A 14,935-nucleotide genomic window follows, 5' to 3' on the forward strand; every position below is an offset into this window, starting at 1 on the left:
CAAATCTAAATCATTCACATATATTACAAACAGCAAAGTCCCTGGCACTGATCCTTGTGGGTCACCACTGGTCATAAGGCATTCCATTGCAAAATCAACCCTCTACCACCCTCTGACTCCTATTGCCAAGCCAATTTTGGATCCAGTTTTCCAACTTGTCCTGGATCCCATGGGCCCCTAACCTTCTGAACCAGTCTCCCATGTGGGACCTTGTCAAGGGCCTTACTGAAGCCCACATAAATCACTTAAATTGATTTCACTTCAATTCAATCAAATTGGTCAGAAGCTTCAAAGAATTCCGGAGGTCAATCTAGATGCTCCCTTTAATGGTAAATCCTCTGCATTTAATTACTTTTCCTGAATTTCTTCATCTGCCAGCCCACAGATCAGACAACCTTGAAAGATCTATCTTGAAAGATCTGGGAATTGTACCATTTTGCCAGTGTCTCCAACCTGATCACATGCTCACCTGTGTCCCCTGATCCCTGGTTGCACATGCCAAACACAATTCTCTAAAGTCACTGGATTGAAGTGTTCCTTCAAGGTTTTTATAATTCGACAAACTCTATGTTTTGCATCCTCTCCCAAGACATTAACTATAGTTACACTTACCCCTTCCACAGGGGTAAGTTTTTTTACACAAAGAGTGGTGGGTGCATGTTATGCTCTGCTGGTAGAGGTTGTGGGGGCAGATACGTTAGGGACATTTAAAAGACTCTTAGATAGACACATGGATGATAAAGAAATGGAGGGCTATGTGGGAGGGAAGGGTTAGATAGATATTACAGGAGGATAAAATGTCAGCACAATATTGTGGGCCAAAGGCTCTGTACTGTGCCGTAATGTTCTATTTCATTTGCCCTCAGAGACATTTCCACTCATTCCAGGTAAAAGGTAAATGCCTGAGATTGCTCATATTCTATGAGCTTGCCAAAATATCCACCATGCCTATTGCCTACCAGCAGCAATGCTCCACCTAGAGAACCCTGTTCTGTGTTACTTTCACACTTGATTATTGCCCTCAAGTAGCATCATCCCAGACTCATCGCCAGTTGTACGCTCTTAATTGTTGCTGATTATTAAGGCTAGTACTAAATGTTGAGCAATCAATCCTCCTTTCAAGGCAGCCAACTCTCAACTGACAGTAACAAACAAAACGCTGCAGGAGATCAGCAGGTCAGGCAGCATCTGTGGAGAGAAATGGACGGTCGATGTTTTGGGTCCAAAAGAAGGGTCTCAACCCGAAACATCAACTATCCATTTCCATCCACAGATGCTGCTTGACCCACTGAGTTCCTCCAGCGTTTTGTTTGTTGCTCTAGATTCCAGCATCTGCAGTCTCTTGTGTCTCAACTAGTAGTGGTGGCTGGTGCAAAAATGTATCAGAAATCATACCACACAGTTAAATCAAACTAATTCAATTCTTAAAGGTATGGTCATATTCATTAACACAACAAGTAGCCGCAGCAGGAAAGGGGGGACAAGGGAAGCCGGCAGGAGAGATCGAGGATGGCAGCTAGCAACAGAAAAGCGAGGGAGTCACAGATTGGGTGGTCAGAGGCGGGCGGGAGCTTGACAGAGCTTCTGTGCGGAGATTGGAGAAGTACCTTAGGATTTAGTAAACAACCAGGGTCACGCAGACCAATTTCTCGGTAATTTTTCTTTCTCAATCAGAGGGGTTCAAAAGGTTAATGATAGATGGATGCCATTGTTTTACCATTGAGCACAGAAGAGTGGCTGTTAACATTATTCTGAAACTGCAGTGACCTCCACCAAAAAGCACAATGCTAACACGCTGACATTTTGTACTGACCATGGATTTATAATGGAAAGCAGTATTTCCACACAGAACAAATCTGGCTTGGCACAAATCTGTGATGTAAGTACACGCTAGAATCTGACTGGAGCCAACATGTACTGCACGTAAACAACATTAGTACATGCAGTAAAAGTACGATGCATCAAAGATTAAAAAGCATGTCTGGCCTGTACTGTGATGAATTGTCATGTTTCTGCCTGAGCACACAAGAATTTATAGAACTAAAATTTAAAGTAATTGAGGCTTATGGGGATTGTGTATCATGGATGGTTCTGAAAAGACAAGTGTCTCTTTCTTTTAGAAGGAGTTGGCTTATGAGGGGTGGGTCTTGTGGAGATGAGTAATGTCCCCATTACACTTGATTACCGCATTGCTAGGATTATATTGACAAGAAGAAGAATTAAAGGCATTCAGATGTAACCAGCTGTGTAATTTAATTTAACCTTCCACATTGCTCCTAATGTCTTGAATTATTTACTCTCTGCTGTTCATCAGTGAACTGAGGTCAGACCACACAGGAGTGGCAGCACGGAATGTCTGTCCAGCTTACAATGACATTTGATCAATAGGAAGTGAAATGTTGTCAATCTCCTTGGATACCTGCCATGATAACAAAAATGCAACTCTTCAGTAAAATGAGTGCATTGATTTGCCTGACTCTTCTACACCCTGAAGCATTATGAATTGTGCTATTAAAGTAAGATTCAGTTGCTTCAATACATTTGTTGCCGTTGAGGGGTGAAAGTAACTTAAATTTCTTACCATGCCATTGTAGCACTAACATTGCTCATTTAACCCATTTGTACTAACTGAGTTGTCCAGCTGAGCCAACCTATGTCTGCTTACCTTCATCCCTGCTACTGGCTGTGAGAGGAGACATACATTAGGCAATGTTTTTGTGTTTTTAAAGTTTTCCACTGATAACAGTGCAGGCAGGTGAACCAATTGCTGATGGGATTTGGATCTAATCACTGACAGGATGGCGACATGAGTGGGGAGGCACGGTGGTGTAGCAGATAGTGGTGTCACCCCACAGTTCCAGCAACCCAGGTTTGATCCTGACCTCCAGTTCTGTCTGCGTGGTATTTGTATTTTCTTCTTGTGGCTGCCTGAGTATCCCCCCAAGTATTCCAGTTTCCTCTCACTGGTGGTTAAGGTAATTGGCTACTGCAAATAGTATCCTAGTGTAAGTGGGTAGTAGAAAAATCAGAAGGGAGCTGATGGACACATGAGAGGGAATAGGTTACAGGGAATTAAGAGGGGTTATGGGATTTTTGGGATTGCTGCAAGAGCCATCTGGGACTCGATGACATCCTTGGCTTTAAGGAAACATCAGATAATGTCCTGTATGGATTTATCATTTTTTAATCATTTTTGGGATCTGACCATAACTGTAGTCGCAATGTGTTGGTGGAGGAGGGAATTGAGGATTTTAGGCTATTTGATGGTGCTCCAATCATGTTCGTTGCCTTACCCTGGATTGTTTTGAGCCTCTCGAAAATTGTTGTCACTGCACTTGTGCAGACAGTGAAGAGTATACTGTCACATTCGTGACTTGTGTCTTATAAATACGGAAAGGTCTTGGATATCAAGAATGAGTCACTTAATAGAGGATACCCAGCCTCTGACCTATTATTGTAATCACCATAGTTATTTAGCTGGCCCAAATGAGTGTCTGGTCAATGGTCACCCCCCAGGTGGACGATGGTAGGAGATTTGTTAATAGTATTCTGATCTCACAATCTACCTTGTTATGACCTTGCACCTTATTGTCTACCTGCGCTGCACTTCCTCTGTAACTATGACACTTTACTGTTATTTTTTTTACCTGTACTACCTCAATGCACTCTGTACTAACTCAATGTAAGTGCACTGTGTAATGAATTGACCTGTACGATCGGTATGCAAGACAAGTTTTTCACTGTACCTCGGTACAAGTGACAATAATGAACCAATACCAATACCAATAATGCCATTGAATGTCAAGGGTAGGTAGTTAAACTCTCTCCTGTTGGAGACAGTCATTGCCTGGCGTGTCTCTGGCACAACTATTACTTTCTACTTATCAGCCCACACCTGAAGGTTGTCACAGAGTCACAAAGAGATATAGCACGGAAACAGGCCCTTCAGCCCACCAAGTCCGCATAGACCACCAACTACCCATTTACACTAATCCTAGATTAATCCCATTTTTTATTCTCACAATATTCTCATCAACTCCACCCAGATTCCATCACTCACCTACAAACTTGGGGCAATACTTGGTGGCCAATTAACTTACTGACTGGCATGTCTTCGGGCAGGGGGAGGAAACTGGACCACCGGAGGGAACATAAGAGGGAACCACAAGGAGAACGTGCAAACTCCACACATGCAACACTCGAGGTCAGGGTTGATCCTGGGTCTCTGACACTGGGAGGCAGCGGCTCTACTTGCTATGCCACGGTGCTGCCCTAGGTCTGGTCCTTGTTGCAAGCAGGAATGGGCTGCTTCATTTGCTGAGGAGTTGCAAATGGAATTGAACATTATACAATCATTCAGCAAACATCCCCTCTTCCAAGCCTATAATGAAACGTAGGTCATTGATGAAGCAGCTGAAGATGGCAGGGTCTAGGACATCCCCTGAAGAACTCCTCTAATGATGTCATGGGATTGGAATGATTGACCTCTAACAACTACAGCCATATATTCCTTTGTGTGAGGTATACCTCCAACCACTGGAGTGTTTTCTCTTTGCTGTCCTTTGACTTCAGTTTTACCAGGGTGTCTTGATGCCATGCTCAGCCAAAAGCTGCCTTGATGTCAAGGCAGTCACTGTCACCTCACCTCTAGAGTTCAGCTCTTTGGTTCATGTTTGGATCAAGGCTATGATAAGATCTGAAGCTGCGTGATTCTGGCAAAAACCAAACTGGGCATCAGTGTGTAGAAAACTGGCAACCAAGTTCCATCTGACAGCACTGTGAAAAGCAGTATCCATCAATCTGCTGATGATTGAATGGTAACTGGTAATTGGTTTATTATTGTCACGTGTACTGAGATACAGTGCAAAACTTTGCATGCCTTCCAGACAGATCAATCCACACATCAGTACGTCGTGGTAGTACAAAAAGGAAACCAATAACAGAATGCAGAATTTACTGTTACAGTTACAGAGGAAGTGCAGCGCAAGTAGACAGATGAGGTGCAAGGGCCATGACAAGGTAAACTGAGAGGTCAGGAATTCATCTTTATTGTATAAGAGGACCACTCAAGAATCTTGTAACAGCAGGGTGGAAGCTGTCCTTGAGCCTGATGGTATGTGTTCTCAATCTTCTGTATCTTTTGCCTGATAGAAGGGGGGAGAAGAGAGAATGACCAGAGTGGGAGGGGTCTTTGATTATGCTGGTTGCTTTCCCGAGGCAGCGGGAAGTGTAGACAGAGTCACTGGAGGGGAGGCTGGTTTTTGTGATGAACTGGGCTGTGTTCACAACTTTCTGCATTTTTCTTGCAGTCTTGGGAAGAGCATTGCCATACCCTCATGGACTTTAGTAAAGCATTTGATAAGATCCCTCATGGTAGATTGATTCAGAAGATAAAGATGCATGGGATCCAGGGTGAATTGCACATTTGGATTCGGAATTGGCTTGCCCATAAAAGACAGAGAATAGGGGTGGAAGGCTGTTACTCTGGCTGGAGGTCCATGACCAGTGGTGTTCTGCAAGGATTGGTGCTGGGACCTCTGTTGTTTGTGATATATATCAATGACTTGGATGAAAGTGTAGATGATTTGCTGATAACACCAAGATTGGTGGAGTTGTGGACAGTGTAGAGGACCGTCAAAGAATAGAGTGGGATATAGATCAGTTACAGATATGGGCAGAGAAGTGGCAGATGGAGTTTAATCCGAGCAAGTGTGAGGTGTTGTACTTTGGGAGGTCAAATGAAAGGAGAAAGTACAGTCAATGGTAGGCCCCTTAATAGCATTGAGGTACAGAGGGATCTTGGGATCCAGGTCCATAGTTCACTCAAAGTGGCTATGCAAGTGGATAAGGTGGTAAAGAAGGCATATGGCATGCTTGCCTTTATTGGTAGGGGTGTTGAGTATAAGAGTAAGGAAGTCACGCTGCAGCTATATAAAAATTTAGTCAGACCACACTTGGAGTATTGCGTGCAGTTCTGGTCGCCATTATAGCAAGGATGTGGAGACTGTGGAGAGGGTGCAGAAGAGGTTTACCAGGATGCTGCCCAGAGTAGCGAGTATGAGCTAGAAGGAAAGGTTGGACAAACTTGTGTTGTTCTCCCTAGAGCATCGGAGGCTAAGGGGAGACCTGATAGAGGTTTTTAAAATTATGAGAGACATAGATAGAGTAGACAGTCAAAATCTTTCCTCCAGGGTACAAATGTCAAACACCAGAGGACATAATTTTAAGGTTAGAAGGGAGAAGTTTAAAGGTGATGTGATGGGCAAGTTTTTATGCAGAGAGTGGTAGGTGCCTGGAATAGGTTACAGGTTACCAGGGGCAATAGTGGAAGCAGGCAGCTTGGTGGAGTTTAAGAGGCTTTTAGATAGACACATGAATACGAAGGGAATAGAGGGATATGGATGATACACGGGAGAACATTTAGTATAAATTGGCATCAAGATCAGCACAACATCATTGGCCGAATGGCCTGCGTAGTGCTGTACTGTTCTACATCCTATGTTCTATTCCAAGCTGTGATGCAAATGGATAGGATGCTTTCAATGGTGCATCTGTAAAAGTTAAACTGTAAAAATTAAATCAGTAAAAATTAGAATGAAGACTGATTGGGTGATAATTTAGATTTTGTCCTGCTTTTTGTGAACCGGACATACCTGGGCAATTTTCCATACTCTTGGGTAGATGCCAGTGCTGTAACTACACTGGAACAATTTGAGTGCATGGCAGTGTATAATTGTATATATCCCCTGCATGACAACGTGCATCCAATTATAACAATATAGAATTGTGTGTGTCGAATCTATGACAATGAGGGACGTGTGCATTCAATCTATGACAGTGTAAAGACAGGCATAGCCAGTCTGTGACAGTACAAAGGATCTGTAACCATTTTGGCTGGTCTCCGAGGACTAGGATCAAACGTTACTTTGTGAAACACAGAAGTATGTGCCTCATGTCACAGTTAGTGAATTAGAATTTAGATGAAGTCAGATGTTTACATTTTATAGATAAATGAGACAAGCTCTTTAAATGCAACCTTTGGCTAATGTATGCCATATTCATTTTCAACCTTGTAAAATTAGCATTCTAAGAAATGATACTGGAAAGTTTCAGAAGATTGTGGTCATTTTGAAAACCAGGCAGATCAAGTTCAGTTACTGCATTATCCTATTTAGCTGATCTCTAATACTGTGGTGATATCATAAAATTGACTCCAGTGCCTTGTTCTTAGGTAGAAGGAAATTCAGCCTGATTCACATTTTTTTCAAAGCTGCATATTGGTTTCCATTTTGTTGTGAAGTGATACTGGACTGGGCACTTCCAGCATATCCAACTTGTCCCAGACTGATTTTCCCTGTCTAGACTCATGCAAAAAGATTGAATGGCTGGTTGAGTTTTTCCAGCACTAGCAGCAAATGAAGAAACTCGCTCCAACAGGCTCTTTGTTGTTACCGCTTTTCCACTCCATCAGAATTGTCCAGGCCAGCACCTTGTGCTGAGCCTTTTAATTCTCATCTTGCTTGTGGACACTTAAGGCTCAGTCTTTGTCCTGAAGCTCCCGTATATCGGTTCTCTCATAGTGTTCAAATGACTGGATTATCAATTTGTTGCCATCAAGGTTTGTGAATAATCCCATTGTTCCAAGGTTGTTAAATCATTGTCCAAATGATGCCTTTGACTCAAGCTACTGATAGTGTACCACCTTTCACAGGTCCCAGACTCAGAACAAGTTTGGGACAGCTGTCACTGGTCTAAACTTCCAGTGAGCTTTGGAGGTCTGTATCTCAGCCAAGTGGTGGGCTCTGCAGATGCTTCTGTAATTGATTCCTTCTGCCCTTATATTTCATTGCCACCAGAGTACGGTATCTGTTTCACCTGATGACATGTCCAGTCCTGAATGACAGACACCCAAACAGTTGGTACTGTGAATCCATTGCTCTCAAAGAATGCCTTCAATATTCACTTCATGCCATGTCACTTGTTGATGTTACTCATGCTCCCTACAGATCCAGTTCTAGGGATATCCTGTTGTCATTCATCACCATCCTTGACTCTGTATTGCATAACCTTTCTCAATGTCTCCAGGACACAACACCTACATGATTTGCCCAAACTGCTTTCTTATCTCAAACTTAATGCCTGTTCTGTAAATTTAGTGCCTTCAGTATTGATGGCAAATAATTGTGGTAGAGCTATCCTTTTATGAATTCAGTAAACTCTCAACTAACACCAGAATGTGACCAAACAATATATGGATGGCTTTCATCCTCTTTCAGTTTTCTGTGTGTCTGTTGATGACAGCTTTGAATTTGGTGGAGTTAAACAAAATGTCATTTTCTCAACTCTGAAATCCACAGAAAAACTCCAGTCTCTGTGACCAGCAGTGAGTTCCAAGGAATGATAATAGACAACATGGCAAAGACTAGCACTTTTCCTTGGCCCACATTGAACAGAGAACTTTACGCACTTCTCCAAGCCAAAAATGAAGGGATTTGCTTGCTGTTCTGTGCAGTTCTTTTCCAATGATCCAGGACTTTGTGTTGGGCAGAATCAATCTGATATCCCTGCTGCAGGATCACTGCATAGAGCAATTCTGCAGTTTAAAAAAGCTACAATTTACATCAAAGTGTCATCTAAGAAAAGATTGAGTTTCAGATTGTATTTCTCTGTCGATACAAGTATTTCTTTAACATGACATTACCCAAATACAGCAGACAATCATGAGGGGTATAGATAGGGTCAATGCACATAGTCTTTTTCCCAGGGTTGGGGAATAAAGAACTGGAGGCATAGGTTTGAGGTGAGAGGGGAGAGATTTAATAGGAACCTGAGGGGCAACCTTCTCACCCAGAGGGTGGTCAGCAAGTGGAATGAGCTGCCCGAGGAAGTGGTTGAAGCAGGTACATTAATAACATTTAAAATGTACTCGGACAGGTACATGGATAGGAAAGGTTTAGAGGGATATGGGCCAAAAGTGCACAAATGGGACTAGCTTGGATGAGAATCTTGGTTGGCATGGACCAGTTGGGCTGAAGGGCCCATTTCCATGCTATATGACTCTATGACTCTAATCTCTGTGTAACAAGACGGACTTTTTAATTTGTCGTCCGCATTAGTAAACCAAGCAAATGTGATAAACAGCAGGGTAAAAACTTGTCTACTAATGTAAACTTACTGAGTGAAAAACACTATGATGCTGTGGGAACTCAGCAGGCCAGGCAGCATCTGTGGAGAGAAGCAGGCAGTCAACATTTTGGGTCAGGACCCTTCTTCAGGACTGAAGATAGGAAAAGGGGAAGGCTAATGTATAGGAGGGAAAAGCAGAGCAGTGATAGGTGGACAAAAGAGGGGAGGCGGGGTGGGCACAAGGTAGTGATAGGTAGATGCAGGTAAGAGATAGTGATAGGCAGGTACGGGGGAGGACGGGAGGGCAGATCCACCGGGGGATGGGTCAAAAATAAGGAAAGAGAGGAAAAAAGGTAGAAGAAAGAGGGGCTAGGAAAGGGAAGAAGAGAAGAAGCATGGTGGGAGGGGGAGGGTTGTGGGGAGGGGGAGGTTACTTAAAGTGGGAGAATTCAATGTTCATGCTGTGAGGCTGCAAGGTTCCAAGACGGAAAATGAGATGTTGTTCCTCCAGTTTGCACTTGGAATTCTCCTGGCAGTGGAGGAGGCCGAGGACTGACATATCAGTGATAGTGTGGGAGGGGGAGTTGAAGTGACTGGCAACGGGGAGATGCAGATCGCTGTTACGGACAGACTTACTAAATCCCTGGGTGGCCAGCATTATCAATAAAAACTGAGATTAAAGCCAATAATTGCTTACTAGCTGGCACTGAATAAAAGAAACCTGATCCATTAAGTGATGGTAAACTGTTCAACCCCTGTGGAACCTATTTGTGCCAAATTCATGTTTCTATCAATTCCTGATGCCTTGTGCTTCCAACAATTTTGTCTTACATATTGAATACTGTACTGAAGGATTTTTTTTCTCGTTCACCTTTTTTTTAAATATCACCTCTCTAAAGGGCCTTGGGTCATGCTACCTAAATGCAAATTCTTTACATTAAATTCACTTTTGTCCTATATCTCACTCACCAAGATGTCAGTTGGCAATGTTTCAAATGTGGATAAGAAAATGAGTAGGCTATATATTTTCAGTTCTCAGCTAATATAGCAAATCTCCAGCTAATCACATGCAATGGGACAAGGGTGGCCCAACAATAATGTAATGTTCCACGTTTACCTCAAGTCATGAGTAAACGACCGATCTCCAAACTATTTAAAACATAGATAGAGTCCAGTACATCATGAAATGGAAATAAATCAGAATATGTTTCTTTGAAAATGTGAGGTCTCAGAATTCTATCAAATAACACAACATTTCTGTGTCATATGCAATGGAATTTTATCATAAATTTTATCAAAAAATCAGTCACTGAAGCTTAATGTTGTTCCTGAATGACATCTAATTTCTATCAAGTCCTCAGGGATGTCAATGTACTTGGAGGCACCTAGACATGCACAGTGGTGTCCAATGGCAAAACACATATGTCTGGATTTGCTCAAGTGAAGTAGTTCAGCCATACATGATTAAGAGAGGCCACTAGCTTCAGTGTCAAGTGGTGCTGGTATCAAGCCAATATTGCATCCTGACTGACAATATAACCTGGCTACTCTGCATAATTCTACCAGCTATTTCAAGCACCTTCTGTTGTTTCTGCTGATTGTTAGCTGGTTGCTCATTTACACTTCACCAATTTGGCATGGGAATGACTCAATCCAAGTCTGTACACATAGGAATGAAGCTCCATTTTGGAACCAAAAATCTCACCCACTGTGCCCAATTTGTGGGCACTGCAGATTTAACTCTGCACCCAATGCCTGAAAGGATACATACGTATGTAACAGATTTGCGGAGAATGTTCCAGCCACTCAATTTCTTTTCTTACTGAATGTTATTAACTCTCCAAATTGGAAAATGGAGTGTAGCAATAGGATCACTTCATTGAATGTATTTATTAGTATTTACAACACAGAAACAGGCCATTCAGGCCCAAAATACTATGCAGCAATTGCTCCACACTCACCTGGCCCTGTCGATGGAGCATACTGCCTTTCATTTTTGTATATTTATCCACCTTTCTCTTATACTCATCAATGCTATTCTGCTCAACTACTCCAACCTCCAAGCATATAATAGCTTTCGGTCAGATCTTGCTGACCCAGTGCCCCCACCTAGAATCACTACCCCCAATCTCTCTATGCTCAGTCTGCCAACCTCACATGTCTAAAGCATCTCTGATTCCATTGGCAAGGCCTGGACAACAACTGGACCTTCAGTGTCACAATGAGAATCCCCTAGACCCAAAATTGACCTGGAAGGTTTAATAGTCAGCAAAGCCCTATCCCAGTGTTTTCTGGCTGCATTTTCCCTCTTAAATGTCCTTGATATTTACTTATTTAAAAACTGTAAAAATTGCAGTAAATAATTAAAAATGAAAAGAATTTTAAAATGCTTAAAAGTAAAATAATTTTATTTTAAAAAATGAAAAATATAAAGCTGAAGTAAAATAATTAAACAAGAGTAATTTACTTACTTTCTGCCTTGTAATCCTTAGCCCTACAATCCCCATTGAAATCAGTGGGGTCCAGATTCTGTGTGAAGTTTAATCTAACTCTGAGCCAATATTCCCAGAGTGCTGCAAGTTTCAGTTTTGTTGTTCTTTCTCTTCTGGACTCCATGGCCTTCCACGTTTGTTATTATATCCCAGTGTTCTGCATAAAATTTTGGTTAGGCCACATTTGGAGTACTGTGTGCAGTTCCAGTCACCACACCAGAGGAAGGTTGTGGAGACTCTGGAGAGGGTGCAGAAGAGGTTTACCAGAATGTTGCCTTGACTGGGGAGTACTAGCTATAATGAGAGGTTGGACAAGTTTAGATTGTTTTCTCTAGAGCATCAGCGGCTGAGGGGTGACATGATAAAGGTATATGAATTATCAGAGGCATAGATAGTGTAGAGTATTTTTTCCCATGGTGGAAATATCAAATACTGGAGGACATCACTTAAAGTGAGAGGGGGAAAGTTTAAAGGAAACTTATAAGTTTTTTTACACAGAAGGTGGTAGGTACCTGGAACACACTGCCAGGGAAGGGGATAAAAGCAGACTCAATAGCAACATTTAAAAGGCATTTAGACAGACACATGAACAAACAGGGAATAGAGGGATATCGACCATGGGCAGGCAAGTATGGATTAGTTATTATTGGCATCATGGTTGGCGAGGGCTTGGTGGACTGAAGGACCTGTTCCTGTGCTGTACCATTCTACTTCTATGTTCTATGTGCAGAAAGCTCAGACTTATATTAAGATTTAGAAATGTCAGCATCAGCACTGGCTCATCATTAAGTATTTCTAAGTGTAAAGGCTGATGAAGTATGTGAATTCTAACCACCCTGCTATAACTTGACTACACCGGAGTATAGAATGCTGAACAATGGAATATATCTAAACTGTGCTACCTTCTCGGCCACAGACAACTGCTTTATTTCAGTGTCAGCACCAGGTCTTCAGTCTAACATGGATTATTTTAGCAATCTGATCAGGAAGAAACAAATCATGTTAAATAGGGCTGTGTTATTTACAACGGGTAGCCAAGTTGGTGCAATTTGATATCCCACATACGCAATCAACTCAGGGATGAAGCACTTTTGGAGAGCACTGCAGAACGGATTTAGAAGGGACAACCTGGCAATCGTGGATCGTGATTTCATTCCTCTCCAAGGTAGTTATTTTTCCTTGATTGACCAAATTTGGCACATATTACAGGATAAACACAAAGAGGGCATAGTATTCAAACTGACGAAAAGATCTTGTGCCTTCTCCAAATCTTAACATTCCATCTCAATTGCTCAGTTATTGGAAATTTTGCACAAAATGGAAAAATAAATAAAATGCTTAGGTGTACAATTTGCAAAATTCAACAGAGGTGAGCAGGGAAGGAAACACCTGGGCATTTGATAGCCTGTTATTGAAAAGCCAATTATTAGTCCTGTTCTTGAGTTTTTATCAGAGTACCATGATGAAGAACATAAGAACATAAGAAATAGGAGCAGGAGTAGGCTATCTGGCCCATCAAGCCTGCTCCACCATTCAATAAGATCATGGCTGATCTGGCTGTGGATTCAGATCCACCTACCTGCTCTTTCCCCATAACCCTTCATTCCCCTACTATGCAAAAATCTATCTAACTGTGTCTTAAATCTATCTAATAAGCACTTTCTCCTCATCTCCATCCTAAATCTACTTCCCCAAATCTTGAGCTTATGTCCCCTAGTTCTAGTCTCACCTACCAATGGAAACAACCTTCCTGCCTCTGTCTTATCTATCCCTTTAATAATTTTATATGGTTCTACAGATCCCCTCTCATTCTTCTGAATCCTAGTGAGTATAGTCCCAAGCAACTCAATCTCTCCTCAAAGGCTAACCCCCTCATCTCAGGAATCAACCTGGTGATCCTTCTCTGCACCACCTCCAAAGCCAGTATATCTTTCCTCAAGTAAGGAGAGCAGAACTGCACGCAGTACTCCAGGTGCAGCCTCACCAGTACCCTGTACAGTTGCAGCATAACCTCCCTGTTCTTAAATTCAATCCCTCTAGCAATGAAGGCCAACATTCCACTTGCTTTCTTGATAACCTGTTGCACCTGCAAACCAACCTTCTACAATTCATGCATAAGCACTCCCAAGTCCCTCTGCACAACAGCATGCTGCAATCTTTCACCATTTAAATAATCATCTAATCTTCTATTTTTCCTCCCAAAGTGGATGACCTCACATTTACCAACATTGTACTCCATCTGCCAGACCCTTGCCCACTCACTTAACCTATCTATATCTCTCTGCAGACTCTCCGCATCCTCTGCACAATTTGCTTTTCCACTCAATTTAGTGTCATCAGCAAATTTAGATACGCTGCACTCGGCCCCCTCTTCCTAATCGTTAATGTATATTGTGAACCATTGTGGGCCCAGCACTGACCCCTGCGGCACCCCGCTCACTACTAATTGTGAACCAGAAAAACACCCATTTATCCCAACTCTCTGCCCTCTATTGGTTAACCAATCCTCTATCCATACTGATACATTACCCCCAATTCCATTCATCCTTATCTTATGGATAAGTCTTTTATGTGGCACCTTATCAAATGCCTTCTAGAAATCCAAGTATACAACATCCACCAGTTCCCCTCTATCCACTGCACTCAATATATCCTCAAAGAACTCCAATAAGTTTGTCAAACAGGACCTGCCCTTCCTGAATCCATGCTGTGTCTTCCTGATGGAACCACTTCTATTCAGATATCTCACTATTTCTTCCTTAATGATAACTTCAAGCATTTTCCCAATGACAGATGTTACCTGCCACTTGCCTACATCTTTTTTTAAACAGTGGCATGTCATTCGCTGTCTTCCAATCATCTGAGACCTGCCCAGAGTCCAGAGAATTTTGGTAAATTATCACAAACACCTCTACTATAACTTCCGCCATTACTTTCAGTACCCTGGGATGCATCCCATCAGGACCAGGGGACATGTCTACCTTTAGGCCCACTAGTTTGCTCATCACTACCTCTTTAGTGACAGTGATTGTATCGAGGTCCTCACCTCCCATCGCATCCATAACATCTCTCTTTGGCATGTTAGACGTGTCCTCCACTGTGAAGACCGACACAAAATAGTCATTCAAGGCCTTAGCCATTTCCATATTACCCAATATTAATTCCCCCTTCTCATCTTCCAAGGGACCTTGGTTCACTTTAGCCACCCTTTTCCACTTCATATCATTATAAAAAGCATCATTTTCCTCTGTGTGGGACTTCAGGGAAATTTCCATTCAAAGATTCTCTCTTCTCCCCTCTCCCATCAGCCGGAAGAT

The 14,935-nt window shown here is 42.3% G+C and overlaps 1 protein-coding gene across 2 annotated transcripts in view; it reads left to right on the forward strand.

The window, feature by feature from the left end:
• Window positions 1-14,935, forward strand: part of dlc1 (DLC1 Rho GTPase activating protein) — a 363,786-nt gene that overhangs the window by 104,101 nt on the left and 244,750 nt on the right. The window contains exon 1 of one of the 2 annotated variants that reach the window (XM_052036255.1): window positions 1,773-1,879. The exons of the other annotated variant lie outside the window; for it this stretch is intronic. Coding sequence (XP_051892215.1) covers window positions 1,826-1,879 — 54 coding nt within the window. The 5' untranslated portion in view covers window positions 1,773-1,825. Of the gene's footprint in view, window positions 1-1,772; window positions 1,880-14,935 lie in introns of those variants that run through there. 2 annotated transcript variants of the gene reach the window in all.

The sequence above is a fragment of the Pristis pectinata genome, chromosome 2 (genome assembly GCF_009764475.1).
Source record: "Pristis pectinata isolate sPriPec2 chromosome 2, sPriPec2.1.pri, whole genome shotgun sequence".
In the NCBI taxonomy this organism is placed as follows: Eukaryota; Metazoa; Chordata; class Chondrichthyes; order Rhinopristiformes; family Pristidae; genus Pristis; species Pristis pectinata.